The 19,649-nt window shown below is 37.9% G+C and overlaps 1 protein-coding gene across 1 annotated transcript in view; it reads right to left on the reverse strand.

The window, feature by feature from the left end:
• Col24a1 (collagen type XXIV alpha 1 chain) overlaps nucleotides 1-19,649 on the reverse strand; it is a 219,571-nt gene that overhangs the window by 61,883 nt on the left and 138,039 nt on the right. Inside the window, exons 34-42 of the mRNA XM_075981154.1 lie at nucleotides 19,094-19,147; nucleotides 18,760-18,867; nucleotides 11,315-11,368; nucleotides 10,266-10,373; nucleotides 5,279-5,332; nucleotides 4,724-4,777; nucleotides 3,473-3,529; nucleotides 1,337-1,390; nucleotides 47-100 (exon numbers count right to left, since the gene is read on the reverse strand). Of these exons, the coding sequence (XP_075837269.1) occupies nucleotides 47-100; nucleotides 1,337-1,390; nucleotides 3,473-3,529; nucleotides 4,724-4,777; nucleotides 5,279-5,332; nucleotides 10,266-10,373; nucleotides 11,315-11,368; nucleotides 18,760-18,867; nucleotides 19,094-19,147 (597 nt within the window). The remainder of the gene's footprint in view (nucleotides 1-46; nucleotides 101-1,336; nucleotides 1,391-3,472; nucleotides 3,530-4,723; nucleotides 4,778-5,278; nucleotides 5,333-10,265; nucleotides 10,374-11,314; nucleotides 11,369-18,759; nucleotides 18,868-19,093; nucleotides 19,148-19,649) is intronic.

Genomic DNA, 19,649 nt, shown 5'->3' on the forward strand with positions numbered 1-19,649 from the left:
TGATTTTCTTTGATTGTTGGAATGATAGAATACTTGCGCAACATACTGGGGGCCCTTGTTGTCCAGTGGCACCTCGGAGTCCTGGCACACCCATATGGCCCTAGGAATAGAAGAGATTCTATTAATTCAAGTAAACTCAGTCATGTGACCTAGACAGTTCTCACTTAAATGGAAGCATAGTATTCTAGAGCTTAATTTAAATATAAAGTCTTATTTGTAATAGGATAGTACATATAGCTGAGGGATAGTTTGATGATTCTGGTATATTATGCTGGATAAATATAGGTTTTGGTCTTGTTTTTTAAAATGTGAGCTAACACAGAGGATTGGATGGTGGGTTAGGATGGTACCTAATCTTTGAACCCTGTAAATGTGGTATTATTTGGAAAAAAAGTCTTTATAGATGTGGCTACATGTGGTGGTTTGAAAGAAAATGCCCCCCAAAGGAGTGGCACTATTAGGAGGTGTGGTTCAGTTGGAGGAAGTGTGTCACTGTGGGGGCAGGCTCTGAGGTCTCTCTTGTTCAACCTTCCCTCAGTGTGACTATCAGTCAACTTCCTGCTGCCTTCTGGTCAAGATGTAGCCAGCACCACATCCACCTGGTTGCTGCCATGTTCCCCATCATGATGAAAATGGACTGAATTTCTAAAACTGTAAACCACTATCTTAATTAAAGTTTTATTTGTAAGAGTTGCCGTGATCCTAGTGTCTCTTCAGAGCAATAGACACCCTAACTAAGACACTTTATTAAAGATCTCACGAGAATCTGAGTCAGCTACAAAGCTCAGGTTGATGATGATCAGCCACAACTTTGCTGCCTCCCTTGACTTGTCATAGTAGGGAGACCTTTCCACAATGACCACGTAGCCACTGCCTCTTCGGACTTTATGAAATCAAGGAACAGGTCTCATCATGATAAACCAGTTCCTGGATGTTTCACTTCATACTCTAGGATATCTTTGTAAACACTGACAATGGCCATATTTGTGAATATAACATTTCAGTACCATGATAGAAACGAGACTGCATGGAAAAGCAATAGCTATAGATCTCCTTTAGGTAGGGCAGGTAAAAGAGTTCTAGATCTGTTTAAGTAGGGTATAAGGGGAACGCCTCCCTGGTGATAACTCTCCAGCTGACATCACTATGGTGAGGAAAAGGCGATTGTGAAAAGTCAGCGATAGGAAGCAAAAAGAGCTCGGTGTCCTCTGGATCCAAACAGAGTGCATGGCTGATTATTTCATGGTGTTTGTATTTGTTTGAAAACTGAAAACAGTTTCAGGGAAATTCTACTCAAATTTAGAAGCAAGGTGTGTGTGAAGCTTCCAGTGATTACCTTATAGCCTTCGTCACCATGCTCTCCTCTGTCTCCTTGTTCCCCCATTGGGCCCTGCAGAGAGCACATGCAAAGAAAATCAGTTTCCTGACTGTAATTCCTGAGTGTGGATGCTATAATTAAGGTGGTTTATTCTTTTGTCAAAAATAAAAGGATTAATGTATAGTAAGTTTTTTAAGTCTGCTATGTAACTGAAAATGATAGAATTTCAAGAGATATCAAAATGCTACAGAATTCAACCTTGATCAATTAATTTATACACAGTTGCCATATGATTTCAAAATTTTATATCCAGTTATACTTATAATTAATTATAACACGGATATAATTAGTATGAGGTTCACTGCTAAACAGAAAATTATATGAATAAAGTCTCATGATGATTCTGCTATAAAAAATATTGAAGAAAGATGTTTAATAAAACCATGAATTTTATGAGTATAATATATTATAAATCTTGTAGTTTTCTTAATGTTAAATGGATTGAAATTTATGCAAGATTTAATTCCATTTACTCTGCAGTCTTCTTCAACTAACCTAACAAAATAAGACTTGTTTTTTTAAATACTTGTCATATGAATGTTTTGATAAACTGTTCAAACTATAATCTTTAAAAAATTTACATAGACCATTAGCTATTACATACTAGAACTTCCTATCTTAACAGAAATTTAAATTGAGGTACGTTGGAAAAGCAAAAACTATTATAGATTGATTATCACATGCTACTGATAGATAAGATCACCTTACTTCTAGATGAATAGTTGGAAGGCACACGGCAAAGAGAAGCCCTGACCCTCTTATTCTGAGAATTTGGTTTAAGCCCTGTGCCTGTCTCATGTCTGCTGGGAAATCCTACCACAACTAGTTTTACTTCTAATGTACAGGTATTTATTACATATTAGAAAACAGTCTTTGATTGACATTCCCAAACCTGAGAAAATAAGTACTACTATTCTCTACTTAGCAATTTTTTTCTGTTTGTTGGGCAATTTTTATATTATTTCCAAATATTGCCCGCTAAGTCCTTCCTAATGCTATGATCCTTTAGTACAGTTCCTCATGTTGTAGTGACCCCCAACCATAAAATCATTTTAGTTATTACTTTATAACTGTAATATTGCTATTGTTATGAATTGTAATACAAATATCTGATATATAGGGTATCAGATATGCAACCCCCATGAAAGGGTTGGCCCACATCCCAAAGGAGTCATGACCCGTGAGTTGAGAGCTGCTGCTCTAAGTGGTTTAGACAGATTAAAACCTATTTCATAAAGACACCTAAATATTTGCCCAGAGAGATTACCTCTATATGAAATGTCCCAATTTGAAACATTCTAGATTTTTCTATATTATTTTCTACAGTCAAATATCAATGGAAACTGTAACCATGGAGCCAGATCAAAATATTTGGACTATACATTTTGATCCTATGCTTTCCAGTAGCCTTTATTTTGAGTTACATTATATGGAAAATGGAAACTATAACTAATATGCTGATTTCTGTGAAGTAAGTATTACCCATCCACTTGCGTTTACATACATTCTTCACCTATTATTTTAGCCTCAAATGGTCACAGAATTGGTTATTCGGATATCAAAACAACACGAGTAGCTACTTTCCGAAAACAGTGGTTACAGTTTGTCTTTAATATGTTGGATTTGAAGACTATAGGTCCACAGTCTTGAAAAGCAATTGACTCTGACTGGTTTTAAAAGCTAGCAAATCGCTTGGCAACTGTGGGCAGATTATTATAAACATATATAGATCATATTTTATAAAAATACTTCAGAAACAAATCTGATCTTGATAATTAAAGAAATATTTGCCTTAGAAAGTCTAAAGTATATTTGTTTTGGACAGTCTCTGTAAAAATTTGTCATGCATTCAATGTTGAAGGATTTCACAATTAATTTTCTTAAACATACGTCTTGGTTAAGATTCTTGACTAATGTATTTTTTCATATCTAAGATTGTCACATTATTTAGATGGTATGGAGATAAGTATTGCTTTACTATAAAGCCAAGTTATAAAACTGACCAGTTAGAACTTTGAAAAGATATGATTGGCATTGAAAGCTTCTGATTGCATTTTATCCTGAGGTACCAAAATAATTTTAGAAAAGACCTACTGGTTCACCTCGAGGCCCGGGAGGTCCTAGGACTTTGCTGTCTTCTCCTGGGTAGCCCTAAAATGAAAACAATTGTTTACAAAAACAAATAAATTAAGGAAGTCTATTCCAAATACTCTGTTATTGTCTAATGTGATTTTGACTTTAAGTGGAAATTTTATAGCTATAGAATTTAAATGTATCATATTTTATATACAGCTCTATATATCATTTGTTCTACAGTTTGTATATTGTTGGGGAATATTAAACTATGTAAAGATGTGTTACATCTGTTTATGATGTGCAATATTTAACTACATAAAGATGTGTTACATTTGTTTATGCTGGGGAATATCACTTTAACTATGTAAAGGTTTATGCTTCATTTGTTTAATTATGAAAAGGTGTGTTGCTGTTTCATCTTGCCTGCCTAAGGCACCTGATTGGTCTAATAAAAAGTTGAATGGCCAATAGCTGGGTCAAAGAGGGATAGGCAAGGCTAGCAGGCAGAAGGAATAAATAGGAGGAGAAATCTAGGCTTGAGAAAGGGAGCAGAAAATGAGACAGAAAGAGGAGATACCCGGGACCAATGAGACAGGCACTAGTCAGCAGATACAGAGTAGATTACACAGAAATAAAAGTAAAAAGCCTTGAGGCAAAAGGTAGATAAAGACAAACAGGTCAATTTCAGTTTAAAGAGACAGCTGGAAATGAGCCTAAGCCAGGCCGAGCATTCAAAACTAAAAAGAAACCTCCATATCATGATTTGGGACCCGGTAGGTCAAAAAAGAAAGCCTAGTACAGAATATGGTTCTTGAAAGTGTTAATCTGCTTTAATCACAGAGTATGCATCCTAGGAATTCTCAGAACATGCAGACCTTCAGTTAAATCATAAACCGAGTAATGCTCGAGTTATTCCTAACTCAGTAGGAAATTTAAACCTAAGCTAATATTTATGTGCTATGGTCATTTCATCCAGCACATCACATCTTCTTTCAATAAATAATTTTGATTTTATGAAACTGTGTATCACTTACACATACACTCTCTCACCTCAATCTTTAATTAACCCATGGAAGATATTTTAATAATTTCCTTGAATTTTAGTTCCTTGGTATTTATATCCTCTTAGATTTTGCAAATTTTCTAACTTAAAAAGTGGTTCTTCTATCTCTTGCAATATTTCCATGCATTCATTTAGGAAGAAATCATAGATTTACTACGTAACTTTGAAATTAAAAGGACAGCACACATGCACACAAACACACATACCTTTTCTCCTTTAGGTCCTGGCAATCCAGAGGGTCCTGGTGGACCTTGATGGCCCTATAAGAAGAGGAGCAAATAAAGAGACAGTCCCCAGACCACACAGTCATGTACTATCTAATGCTATCAAGTCCAAGCTATCTCACATTTCAGTGTTCTGAGAAGAAAAGTAAGACACACTTTATTGGAGCTTGAGAATTAAATATACCACAATGCTTTATCAAGAAAACAAACATTCTTTGTAAACAACATTTTCTTAAACTTATTAGAACTTTCATTTTTTGGTGGTGGATAAGTGCATAGGCACATATATATGTAGTGAAGGTGTAAAATCCAGGGTGAATCTCCACAATATCCATTCTAATTGTACAGAACTTTATTGAGATATGTTGACCTTGGGTCTAATCTCAGTGAATGATGCTTTTCATTTGCATGCTCTTTATAATAAAGTTTTAATAAAGAAAAGTGAATCTTAATTTGCACGTTTGGGATATAAACTAAAATGCTTTCTTGTCTTGAACAAATACACATATGCATATATTTAAAATTAGAAATGTTTACTCTGTATCCTGGTATTCCTGGTTCTCCATCAGATCCCATCAATCCTAATGGACCCTAAAAATCAAAATAAATATGAGAGAGAAAATAAACAAGTGAACTGGTAAACATCTATGACTATTATTGAAGTCTTTATCATTATATTTTCTACCTAGTGTAATTGGGAAAACAGAAATATGACACCCCAAATTTTTGTCTGTTTCTTCCCGCAGAAGTCCTATAAGCAATGTCTCTGGTTCATTTCTGGTATGTGCCTATTAAAAACCATGCTCACTTATTGGAATACTGCTGGCCCCTAGAAGGTTCTTGGAAATGCAGTTCGTGTCTGTCAAAGTTTGTGGTCACTGGATATCAGAAAGTGGAACCTGATAGTGTTTGATATTGTGACTTTGGGATTCAGAACAGCTCTATCCTCATAGATGCTTCCAGATGCTTCCTGGAGCATGGATTTAATACGGGCCAAAGTTGACAGATTCGAAATACTGGCAACGTGTGTGTCATTACCATAATAAGATTATTGTTATCAGTATTTTACAGATGAACAAGCGATATAAATTAAAGACTGATCAGGAAACGCTCCTAATCTATTCAAAAGATGACTCAGATGGGTGAAAACCAGATAAAAGTAGTGATAGTAAAAATGGCCTAATTCTCTCATTATCTAAGAGTCTGCACACAGGATTCTCCTGTTTGGGTCTCAGAACAAAGAGGAGGCACGGAAAGGATGGCACAGAGTAGGTATGTGGTTTGCCATGCACTGTGCTAAGGAGCTGTGAGGATCTGTGTGTGGTGTCACACCTGACCAAGCTGCTCCACCATATCTCACATACAATACAGCTTGATATATTTCTAAAAAAAGAGTTCATGCTACAATTATTAACCATGAATCAGGACTTTTAGGAAGATTTGGATTAGAACACATTTCAGTTTGAGAAAGAACTATGCAAAGTCAATTTAAATATTAATTCAGACATGATACGTTATAGAGATTTTTCTACTGGAATGTATTGATTCAGTCACAGCACTAACTAAAAGAAACACAAGAAAAATTGCTAAGGCTTTTAAAGAAGATTATATTAGATTAAGATGAACTAATGACATGAGAAAGAGAAGGGGAGAGTGGAAAGAAATTTGTTTAATTGAATGAATTCTGGAAGATAAACATAGTTTCTGAACCAAAAATTTGTGATTTGAGGTCAAAATTATGCAAGGCAGAAAGTCATTTCTGGTGTGCAAACGGTTTCAGAGAAGTTTCAAACTCTAAAATTAAGAGATTGAAAGGGCCGGGTGGAGTCAACTTGACTGATTTGGAGAAGGAGTCGGAAGCTTTTCCTGTTTCCTTGCTTGTTCTGGGTACCGGACAGCAGTGGCGTTTCCTTAGAGGTTAAACGAGGCAGCGTGGCAACTGTGTCCAGACAGAGGGCATGACTGAAAACCGCTGCTGGCTCGAAGGGTGGATAAATGAGAGCTGCTATTAGAAGAAATAAAACACGTGCAGCGTAATGGAAATCCCATGCTCCTCAATGTACCTAAGAGCGTATCTGTTGATACACAGATGTTATGGTGCAAGAGTTTAGCGACTTTTTTAGACATCACCGGGAGAGGAAGAGAAGGCCAAGGGTGTGAGAAGCTCGGTGAATGGGCATCGTGTGATAGAAATAGGTGGGATTTGTGGTCACACACCCACAGAGAGCACACAGCTTTACAAATATCGAGTACCTAATGGCTTCAAACAAAATTTTAACAAAGTTCTTCAAGGCAGGAAGCCCAGATTACATTCTCTGAGCAGGATGAGACACAATTAGGAAGGAGCAAGAGACTTTAAAAAGGAATCTACTTGAATTTAGAATTCTTCAGCACAACTCTTCATGAGAAGAAAAACAAATCTGGACTTACAGGCTGTTTCTAAGCGGATGCTGGGAAAACACCAACATAAAAACAAGAGGAATTTTGCCAGTGCCAGACAGGAAAAGGTAGACTAAAATGTATTCACTAAACGAAGAACAAAGGGGCCTCCCTGTGGCCACTGAACATTTGTAGAAGGTTCTAAGTTTTTTCTGATGTCTCAGCTATTTCATTATCTTCGGGTTCAGTGTTTGAGGGGCCCTGAGGTTTTGGAGGTGTCCAAGTGGCTTATTTTCTAATATTCTATGTGTTTCTTGCTGTGATTTCTCTTTGGATGGATGTGTCCCTCAGTTATATTTCTTTCTTTTAAGCCTGTCTTTTGGGTGTTTCTTTAGCCTTCTGTGAGTCTTCTGTGATATTAACGTCTGCTTAGGAGAAGCAGGCAGCACTCACAGATACAATGATCTGACAACCACTGTCATGTGTGAAATCACTTGAGCTTCACCCCAGTAAGGGAAGGGAGGGCACAGAAGAGCCGGGGGACTGTTAGTGTAAATGTGGCAAGGGGGATTTTCCCAGCCCAGTGTGTTAATAAGAATCAAAAGGAGGAGAAATGGGCAAGGGGAAAACAGGAAAAGCATGAGACTGCAAAAAAGAGGTGGAAGAGCTCAGTATCTACTAGTGAAAGAATGAAGGTAAATTCCACACCTGTCTTCCTGCTCACAAACTCAAAATGCAGCAAAGACCAGAATGCAATAACTGAAACTCTGATATAAGCAAATGTTGTAGACTATAGCAAAATTTACTCTCCTAGTTGAAACCGTCATTTAAGAAAGAAAGGACATTTCTCTAAAGGAGGAAAGTCCATTTTGGAAATGAGACTCCACCACGAGACCTCAGGAGTGTGCTCACTAGGGTCATTTTCAGCTTCTCATCCAAGAGCTGCAGTCCTCACTCCAAGTTCCAGTCAATGTAAAAAGTTAGAAAGATAAACAGAAATATGAGAGCAACGAGTAAGTGGAAAGATACCTCCTGCTTCTCGCAGGAAGGCCGGGTAGTGGGAGGGGCTGAGGAGCTGAAGCTAAAGTTCACAAGAAGATGGGCATCAGAGCCAGGCGTCTCTGAGGGACCTCAATGGACACAGCAGCCTGACAGACAGAACAGGCTGCTATGCCTAGAAATAGACTGACTGACTGTATGAGACCATGGAGTATTTGGGTTTAGTTACAGTTAAAGCAGCCTTACCCTAAAATGCAAAATACATTGAGTGTTCAATAACAGAATTAAGAAAACAGTAAGTGGGGGAAGACAAACATGTATCTCCCATAACTAAGAAAGAAAAAAAAATCTCTACACAGCTTAAAGAATTAAAAACAATGTTATAAATATTTTAGGATGAGAATATGGATAATTTTTTTATACTTTTGTTGGAGATAAAATTACTTTCTTTTTGTTTTTTGTTTTTTTGTTTTTAGAGACAGAGTTTCTCTGTAGTTTTGGCACCTGTCCTGGAACTTTGTAGACCAGGCTGGCCTCGAACTCACAGAGATCCACCTGCCTCTGCCTCCCGAGCACTGGGATTAAAGGCGTGTGCCACCACTGCCCGGCTGGAGATAGAATTTCTAATGAAGTATAAAATCCAGAAAATATAAAGAAAATATTGACAACTTTGTCATTAAAATTAAAATAGTCTATTCATCAAAAGACACAAAATTAATAGGTAATAGACAAAATGGAATCATTTATAATTTATTTTGCAACATGTTTGACAAATTTTATCATCACTTCAGATTTATGAGTAATGGTTACAAATTAGCAAGATACTCACCGAATAGACAAAGGTACTGTGTACAAATATGTATGTATGTATAGATATATAGTTTTTCAGAGAAAAGTAGGCATATTACATAGTTATAACAAGGGGAATTTAAATATGAAAGTAAAAATTATATATATACTCATTTATCATATTATCAAACAATAAATCATTAATATAAAATCTGAACAGTGGGAGCTGGAGCTTTGGAAAATCAACTCAGCAGGTTATTTGTGTATGTTCGTGCATCTAGAGTTATATGTAACAGTAATAATCAAAGAAAAGAAATTCATAAATCTGAGAGGGAACTGGGGGCATGGGAGAGATGGGAGGGAGGGGACACAGTGAGGGCGAGGAGAGAGGAAGCGATGTAATTACATTTTAATTAAAAGGATATTTTAAAAACTTGAAGGTGAATAATCTTACAGGAAAAATTTCAAAGTAGAAGCTTACATTAAGGGCACTATTTGGGGCTGCAATAATTCTTATGTTTATTAAAAATTAATCACATTATATAATGTTTTTAAAACATAGGCGAAAGGCAGAGAAATAGTGACATAACATGTACGGCGTGGGTGCTAAGGTGTCAGTAAGCCATGGCAAATTTTCCTGAGAAAGCAAACAGATTATGCAATGGTCCCTTCGCCTTGGTGACAGGGCCGGCACTGAGCGTTTAGATGGAGATGCAGTCAACGCACCAACATATTACAGATAAGTTTATGGGGTGGAGGATTGTCTTTTGAGTCTTTCTTTAACATTGTCATGTCCTGAGCAGCTCAGGCACACACCAGCAGCCCAGGTTTGCTGTGTCGGTTCAGAAGTGCATGCTTCAGCGCCCCGTGTCAGGCAAAGTTCATGCAAAGAAGCGATATAAATAGCTGTGGGGCAGATTTCTTTCAGCTGTTTAGGAAGATAATCTCAAGTTAAAACCGGGTGGGTCCTAGCAGTGAATGGAAACACGTTTCAAGTTCACTTAAGTTTCGTAACCATTTGCCAACATGACAACAGCTTCAGACAGATATTAAATCCTGATTGGAAGGGCTCAGTGTATAAACTTTCCTACTTTGGAGCTAAAATCAGATTTTTAAAACCTCATTTCATATTTTATTTCCATTTTCAATTTTCCTTTTCCTTTTGCATGTCCAAAACCCACTAAGCTGTTTAATACCATGGAATGCCCGTGACTCCCGCCATCCCACAGAGGTAGATTATTTTCAATGGAACCTTTGCATCCTCTGTAAAGTCAATCAAGGATGACGCTTTAAGAGCGCGGATACCGTTCTTTTCCATCCACAGTGACTCGGTGCTGAAAAGAAATCAAATACTGACCACAGCACCTCTTGTTCCTCTGGCGCCCTTAGGGCCACTCTCTCCAGCTTTTCCAGGGGCGCCTCGGCTTCCAACTTCTCCCACGGGTCCTGTTTGTCCTTTATCACCCTGTGGATGACATTAGCATGACTGAAAAGAAATGTATTAATTAATTTAATTATATCATATGCTTGAATGCCTCCAGAGGGTAGGTAGAAAGTGGCATTCTATTGGTTACTGTTATCGCTATTGTTTGTCTTGATTCGTGAGTCAGGGTCTCACTGCGACCTTGAGCTTACTATGTGGACCAGGTTGGTCCTGACCTTGTTTGTGCTGCCTGACTGCTGGAATTAATTACAGATGTATGCAATCACAGCTGGCCTAAAGAAACTACTATCACATGTTATTTGAAAAACAATAACAACTTTGAAAAGCGACTAAGATGTCTTTTTTTTTTTAAATTAACCAAGCAGGATGGGTCTTCTTTTGTTACAGACATCTGTCTCCCTTTGGCAAGTGCTTATTGTAATCTCATCATGAGATGTCCATTTTTATAGAGAGCTTCAGCATCGCAGAGGCCTACTGCAGGCAGGAAAGAAGAAAGCGCAGGGTTCTGGCCATACAGGATCGTCTCTCACCTGCTCACAGTGTGCCTGCAAGAGTCCCTGTCATTTCTTACAGCGCTTCATGTTCTTCAGAAACTTGTATGCCTTCTATCTGATGCCACACCCACAAGCCCTTCACACAACACCCTTCTCTAGGGCCACAGCTTGAGAGGTGCTCACAAGTCGCAGGTTTAGCGTTTTCTCCCCCTTTCCCGAAACAAGAACCAGCTTGCTCTATTACGGACACTCAACCTGTGATCAGTCAGGATGCTTGGGGCGTTCATGACAGCTCACAGGACTCAGTTCACTCTTCTAGGGCAGTGCTGATTGCTGTATGCTTTGATATGACATTTATAAGTCTGCATCGCCTTATGTCAAATGCAAATACAACTATTACAGTTCTCTGTAGACCTCCAGACATGAGAAGAGAGAAAGCTCATGCAAAAGGATCATTTTAAAAATTACCTTTTTCCCTGGCCGACCTCTTTGTCCTGGGGCTCCCACAATTCCATCTGGCCCCTAATCATTTGATATAAAAAAAGAAATAAATGTTTAAAGAAAAAAAGTTTAGGGTTTGAATACTTTTGATCGGATAATCATTGAAATAAACACTGAATATAAAGGAGGCTATTTTTCAACACTATTATTTCTATATTTATTTTTTCAAATGTTGCAGCAATTAAAAGGCCAAGTTGTTACAAGCTATTAACTTTATGCACACACATGGGTCAACATAAACGTTAAACTGTTCTTTAGGAAGGAAGTTTCCCGGAATAGACTCACTTAAGTTAATAAGAGTGTAATGAGAGTCTACCCAAATGCATTCCAATTAACATTTCAGTGAGCTGCATTTAGCTCAGCATTTTGATGAAAGAAGAAGGTTATAAAATATATCTACTACATGGTCAAGGAAAGTCTTAAAATATCACTGAAGTGGAGAATATTAAGGAGATAAAGAAGGAGAGGAAAAGAATAAAGGAAGAAGGAAAGGCAGCAAGGAAAAGAGACAGACACAGTCATCTAAAATGACATTTTAATATCATCTGATGCTTGTTTAGTTTGTAAAATGGAGTTTTTCAAAGCAAGAGCGGGGCGCTAGGTGGAGTTTTGTACCAACAATGAGTAAGTGTAATCTATAGTGAGCCAGGCTGCCAGTCCTAAAATGGGTAATAGTTACAGCTTTTCAGTAGCTGGAAATGGAAATGGAAATTTCACATTTGTGTCCCCCTAAGCTTGGCAGACTTATGCGGACAAGAAACAAGTGGTGGTTTACCACTGTGCTGTGCAGGCCCTTGATAAATATTTGCTGAATGAACAAACAGATACCCTAGGAAGTGACTCACGCCCTACACTTCCCAGCAAACGCTATGCTGGCCTCACTCACTGAGCCACGTTCTACTGCTGTATTACAGCTGCATCCAGAGGTAGAAATGATAGCTGCACCATGTAGAGGACTTTTTATTGCAGATAAATACATAACGTTTCCAAGAGAAGCTGGTTCACCTGCATAGAGTTTTAACTATTGAACTTTTCTGGTTCAGGCTCTTAACTGCCACATAGCCGCACACGAATTGTTTAATTTCTTAAGGGTGTCTGGGGGTTAGAGAGATGGTTCAGCCATTAAGAATGATTAGTGCTCTTGCAGAGGACCCAAGGTGGCCTACACAATTCCCTGACTCCAGTTCCAGGTGATCCTCGTCCTTTGGGTACCCATATGTGCATTTTTATACAAACACGCATATTTGCAAACAACTTAAATTTTTTCTTTATTTATTCATTGTGTCTTTCACATCATGCCTCCCAATCCCACCCATGTCCCTTCTCCACCAAAATAAAATAAAATTTAAGAAGGAAAAAAAGAGGAAGGGAAAAATAATCTCATCATGGAAGCTGCAGTGTGACACAGTGAGTCACGTAGTAAGCTTCTTTCTCCACACATTTTTACACACAGACGTGTCATGCAGTCAGTCCTATGGACCCGGGACTGCGGATCTCCACAACACAGGGCAGCAGCAGGATGCCCAGGAAGAGTCCAGGTGAAGGCCCAGCAACGACGGTACAGCAGAGGCCTTGAACCAGACCAGTGATTCTTTGAGATAAATGCCGACATTTAAAAAGTTTTTTTTTAAAAGCAGGACTCTATTTACTCCTTAAATAAAAAGGATAAAAAAACCAAAACAAACAAAAATAAAAAACAAAATAAAAATCTCTTGAAAGGGTTCTTAAGACCCAGTGAGATTACAGTGCACATAAAGCTTGGAAAATACTGGTTTATAATGAAGGGCTCAATAAAGGTAGTTTTCACGAACTTCTGCCCTTTGAGCATTATGCAGTAACACCTGCACAATTATATATATATATATATATGTGTGTGTGTGTGTATGTCTTTATATATATATAATCACACACATATGTCTATCTATCTATCATCTATCTATCTATCTATCTATCTACATACATATATATACACTTTTCACAGAGGGTGGGCAGTACGATCATTGGGACTCTCTGCTATTCCCAGGCATTTCTTCACATATGATGGCATCCCTCCTGATCCTCATGCTGTATGTCATTATTCTGCATCTTTAAACTTTGAGCGGTGTTGTCCTTGATGTCTTCTGACTCTTCCGGCATTCTGATTCTTTTTGCTTTTGCCATCATCCATTGTATCTTTCATCTGTTCACATTTTTTGCCCTACAGGACTCCATATTATGGTCAAACCACAGTTTAATCACATTTCCTATATAAATTTCCTTCTACTTGATAAAGTTGCAATATGTATATCTGTGCACGATCTTGCCAAGAGTTTTTTAAAATTTTTTTCTTCTCGCGTGGAATTGTTGGCTTGTATTTAGCTAGTGTGTGTGTGTGTGTGTGTGTAAGAGATTTTTTTTTCCTATATGGACATAATACTACAGTTTACTGTATGTGTTTTTCCTTATTAATACATAATATGTAATAAAATGATCAAGTTCCAAAGCCTCCAATCCTTTTCTACGATATTTTCTATTGATACAGTAAATTCTATAAAATTAACCATATCATGGTCACCTTAATAATGCTCTGATGTCATGTAGGTCTACTGTCTCATTTGGTTCACTTTCCATGGATCCCAAACTGTCTTTCTAAAGCTTTCTTAATATTGGCTCTTTAATCTTCAGTACAAACTTTGAGTTGGTTTTTATCAATCAAGTCATACAAAATATCCCACAGTGATTTTCCACTGACATTATACTAAATGTAAACTGACTTAGAAAAGAAATGATTTCACAATAAGAGGTCTTCCTGCTCATGAATGTTAAATCTTTGTTTATATATTTAAGTCTTCTAGGTTCTATTTAGGTTGTGTTGTTCTCAGATTACAAAAATATACAAAATTTTACTGATATTATGTTAAGACCTAGTCCAAGGAGCTTAGTTTGGTTGCTGATTATAATCAAAATTCTATTTGGAAGTAGTTTTGTAAGTAATTGGTGTTGGCAAAGAAACATAGAATCCATTTTTGAATATTAATGCTTCATTTGACATCATGATAAATCTTTACTAATTATAATTTATAGATTATCTATATTGTTTTGTTATACAAGTACTTCTATTTATTTTATATAAATATTATTATCAGTATTAATCTGAGTCATATGGTAAGAAAGGAGAAGTTTCAATCTTAGCTCATTTTTTGATATTTCTCCACTAAGCATTAACAGTGAAAGTGTTAATATTAAGTTTTACTAAATGTTCTTTGTGTCATCTACTGGGGTGGCTATTTTTCTGTGCTAAATTTTATGTGACTCATGTTTGCAATGCTTTAAGATGGTAACTTTTTGGTATAGTACTGGTGTGAGGGAATTCGTACACCGTCTAGGTGTATCAGTACTTTTAGATAGAGTAGGTTCACATACCTACAGACCTGCCGACAAGTGGTGATGTCACCTGCCAACAACATTTCAGTTCAGCCATCACTTGCTTACAGAAACACTCATAATTTGTGGGTCTGCAGTGCATGAGTAAAATGAAGGTGTTGACATGGATAGCAAACTCTAAAACTGAGTCTTTTCTCTGGAGATAAATTGCACACTTATCTCTATTTTTAAACCTCCAATCTCACCTCATTTTCAAGTTAACAATCTTGTCTCACAGTTCATTAAGATACACTGGCAATCAAATTAGGAGGCGAAGTTATCTTCCCAAACCTCACCTATATCTCCTGTTTATTCACACACAGCTTCTGCCTCCTTTCTCTGGCAGAGAAAGAAGGGTCCTTTCCCTGGGTGAGGAGGGTGAGGCCAGCTCCTCCTTCTGCTCTAGATCCCAGGCCTACTCAATTTACCCAACACCCATCCTTCTGAAAGAGCCCACTCACTGTGCTATCAGGGTTTCTCCTCAATGGGGCATCCCCAACTCCATTCATATAGGTTTAAAGCTCCTCAAGCTTCTGTGCCTCCTCATTCATCTATCCATCCACTCATTCATCACACATTCGTTTATTTACTTCTGAACAGAACCATTTTTCCTGGTTCCCTCCTCTTATAGTAAAACTTTTTGAAAGTTGTGCTCATTCTTCCAATCACGGATCCAATCTCTCATCTCTCTCCAGTTGGGTTTTTGTTCCCACCACTGAAATTGACCTCTGTAGGGCCAAAGTATTTTATTTGAAATACTTTTTTTTAAATACTGAGAACCTTTTAAAGCTTCTGTTTTCATTGCAACGTGTTTCCCAGATTTTCCACTTACATCTCAGGTAAAGCGGTCCCCTCCTCTGTGTAACGTTTTAATACTGCAGAGGTCTCTTCTCTTTTACCCTCTTAAGTGGTCTCACCAATCCTCATGCTGTTAAATGCTGCTAAATGCCACCTGTATGCTCATGATACCTAAACTAAGGCTGTCCTGATCAATCTACCCAATGACATCTCTTTTTGAATTTCTAATAAGCATCTCAAACTATATGGACTCAAACTCAACTCTCAAATCCCCTCTTCCCACCCCTAAGCTTGGTCTATCCTGGTCCTCCCCTCTCTACTGTAAAGTATAAGAGAGAGACTCGCTTTCCCAGTGATGCAGCTCTTCAGTGGAAGACCAGTGGTTTGAAAACAGTGGGCAGGGTAGGATTTCTATATCTAAGATACTTAGGATAAAACAATTCAAAACAAAACCTTAACCCCACAGAAAACACTCAGGTGGTAAGAATAAGATATCCTTTATCCCTGAACGTCCCTTAATACCACCAACCACAAATTCCTAATGAATCAGTTTTCCAAGGAAACACTCATTCTAACTTAAACAGATCAAAAAAGCATATTTAAGTCTAACTGAATTTTGCACTAATGGAAAAAAACATAACCTCATTTGAATATGCTCCACTTTGGAATTCATAGCTGCACATGTGTTTAGAGCTGAGATACCACTGTGGTAGACTCTTCAGCTATGGATGACCAAGCATAAGTTAGACAGATGTTTCCTTTCTAGCAGAGATATGCATTCAGGCGACCAAGCATTTTAGGATAGAATTCATGCATAAAATATGCATGTTTTGTCTTCTGCCCAGAGAAGCAACAGCTTGGATATTGAATTTGTCAATTGATGTTTTCCTCATTTGTTTCCTCAACACAGATCTCATTTTCAGTCTTCCACGATGAAAAGGTTCTCTTTTTGAAAAAATAAAAAAGTGATTTTTCTTTCATTCGTTTCCTTGTTTATTTTGTAGAAATCAAGGTAGCATCTCTGTGACATTGCCTAAGGAACAATTTTAAAAGTGCAAAATAAAACCAACATCAGACTGCCTGATTAAGCAATAGTTCCTTGGATCATAAAATTCTTTTGAAAAAATCTGCCACGGTATTTTTATTGAGTTTATAATCTGAAAGGCATTTAAAATTCCAAAGAGAACAACAAAAAGAATAAAAAAGAAACACACATGTGTTGTTGCTAAAAGAAAAAAGTAACAAAGATGTGTTCTGGGCAGGATTGGTCCTGGGAGACATTAGGACGCAGATGGGATCTGTGTTTATCATTTTCCATGCTCTGTTTGGAGCCTCTGTTCCATCTCTGCTCTCCCCACCCCCAGCTGTCACATGGCATCAACCTCAGAGTCCTGCGGATGCTGTGCTGTGGGACACTTGGAGTCTTCTCTTCTCGTTCTATCTTCAAGCTAGTTGTTTTAGGGATCCATGCTGAAGTGTCAGTTACTGGAGATATATACATATAATCTTTATATATGTGTATATACATATATAAACACACACATATACATGTATACATATGGACAAACACACTATATGAGACTATATGAGTGTGTGTGTGTGTACACATGCTGGAGAGAAAAGCTACCCGTGCACGCTAAACAGAGAGATACCTTCTCTCTAATGCCACATGCCCAGCACTGAAGAACGTCCATTTGTCAAGAATGAGCAGGAACCACAATTCCTTACCACTGTCTAGTTTGCTTCTTTACGGGTCTAGCCCTGATGCTAATGGGGAAAAAAAGTCAATTCTCTAAAAATGATGGAAACCAATGAGAACCCTAGGAAGGTAAAAACCCAGGACACAAAGTGAGCCTTTCAGGGAGTTTAGGGGATGCCGAAAGCAGAGAATAAAGGAATTGCTGTCAACTCTGCATCTCTTCCAGTGCTGTGAGACTGGATTTCTGGCTGGTGCAATGAGGACTGATCACGTATATAGATTGTTAGGAGGATTGTACGAGAGGAGTGGGCGAGTTCACATTGGGTAAACTCAGGGAGGAGCCTTAAGGCATTGTGTGTGCTTTGTTTAGATGTCAGGGCAGAGGAGAAATAGGCAATTTACCATGATATTTACAATGGAAGGAGCAATTTCCATGTACTAATATTTAAACACAGTGATGTTTCTGCTTTATCCACATTCTTTTTTCTTTAATTAATTAGTTAATCAATTTATGTACACAAGTGTTTTGCCTGCATATATGTATGCACATCAGGTTCATGCTTGGGGCCTGCAAAGGTTAGAAGAGAACATCGAATCCCCTGGAACTGGAGTTACAGAGAATGGCTATGAACTTCCATGTGGGTGCTAGGAACCAAGCCCGGGTCCTCTTCAGGAGCAGCAAGAGCTATTAACTGCTGAGCCATCTCTCCAGCCTCTTTACCCTCATTCTTTAAATTTCAGTTTGAAATATGCTTGGGCTATCACCTATTATTTGGAAAGAATATATATATATTCATTGGGATTCTTCTACCAAGGAAAGAAGAGTCTTTAAAGTCAAGAAACCTTAGAGCTGTAAATATGAAATACCCTCCCCCCTCCTTGCTTAAACATGTCAGACAAAAAAAAAAAAAGCTTTAACTGAACAGCTACCCCGAAGACTGGAACACTCACATGAAAGAGTGTTACAAGCATCCTTTGCAACTGCCCTCATTATTCACATTTGACATTTGTCTCAAGGCGAGAAATTTTTTTAACTATAAAATTTAGAATTTCCCTTAAAGCAATGTAATTTAGGAGCTGGTATTGGTAGTGTATCTTGCTTACAAAGAATCTTAACCTGGGGGCCAAGATGTTATTCTATAACAAGAACTTGGGCTCTATGAACAAAGATGCAGAATATTCACACACACAAAGTTCAAGACAACAGAAGATTCTCCCCATCAAAAGCTTTATGACAGAAGTTCAGCTGTTTATGTAAAAGTGTCTTTCCCCTTTTGTATCTGAGAACAAGTAATACCTTATTTTGTCATTCATTTAAGACACGGTTTGACATCTCCAGCCACCCTGTAGATATAAAGGTGAAAGTGTGTGTGTGTGTGTGCGTGTGTGTGCGTGTGCATGTGTGTGTGTGCATATGCCCGTGCATGTTTTTGTGTGTGTGCTGTGTTTGACATGAGACCATGTGTTTATCTGTACGTGTGGCACTGAGTTACGTGGACCCAGCAGTACTTACTGGAAGACCCATTTGACCTGCTCTACCCCAGGGCCCCGTTGTTCCTGGTGAGCCCATCTCTCCTTTGTCTCCATCCTCTCCAGGAAGTCCGCTTCCTCCTGGAGCCCCCTGGAATCCAATGAAAAGGGTTTATTTTTAAGAACATGGTGAAATAATTATGTCATGTAATAAGTATATGTTTGTTTGACATGCAGTAGTAATCAAGCCTGATATTTAAAGTGATAGCTCAGCTGCTGCAGTGTTTGTCCAGCACATACAATGCCTGCCTGGTGGGGGGTTGATCTCCAGCATCGACTGAAACCTATAATACCAGGACTTGGGAGGTATATACTACCTTCGATCCATCTTTTCCTTGGAGACCTTCTTCTCCAGGAGCTCCTGGTTCTCCCTGTTTTGTTTTGTAGCAGAAAAAGCAAGATTAATTTTTGGCTATCGCACTGATCTTATTTTACATTTTGTTCCTAGAAGGTGTAGGAAGTAACTAATTTGTAGTTTGTTTCTACTTCAATCGTTATCTCTAAAGGAGGCCCAACAGTGTAATAAAATGATTTGATCTGCCTGGAAGAGCTTTGGAGGTACCTAAGATAGTCATGGTTGTAAATTCACATACAATGTGTTTCTAGAATACTAATACATTTAATCAGGTGTCTGGAAATAAATATAGCTAGAATGTGCTTCTGACATCAAGAATGCAAACACTGCCATCGCATGAAATGCAGTGCCTTGATATAACAAAGTTGCATAGCTAATATAACAAAATTCAGTCGTGATCATTTTACCAGACTTTTAGTTTCTGAATTTTCTCCCTTCAGAGATGCAAAGATTATGGCCAAGTGACATCAATAAACCACCTTTTAGATACGAAACTTGCAAAAACACAGACCATACCT

Source organism: Microtus pennsylvanicus, chromosome 7 (genome assembly GCF_037038515.1).
Source record: "Microtus pennsylvanicus isolate mMicPen1 chromosome 7, mMicPen1.hap1, whole genome shotgun sequence".
NCBI classification, from domain to species: Eukaryota; Metazoa; Chordata; class Mammalia; order Rodentia; family Cricetidae; genus Microtus; species Microtus pennsylvanicus.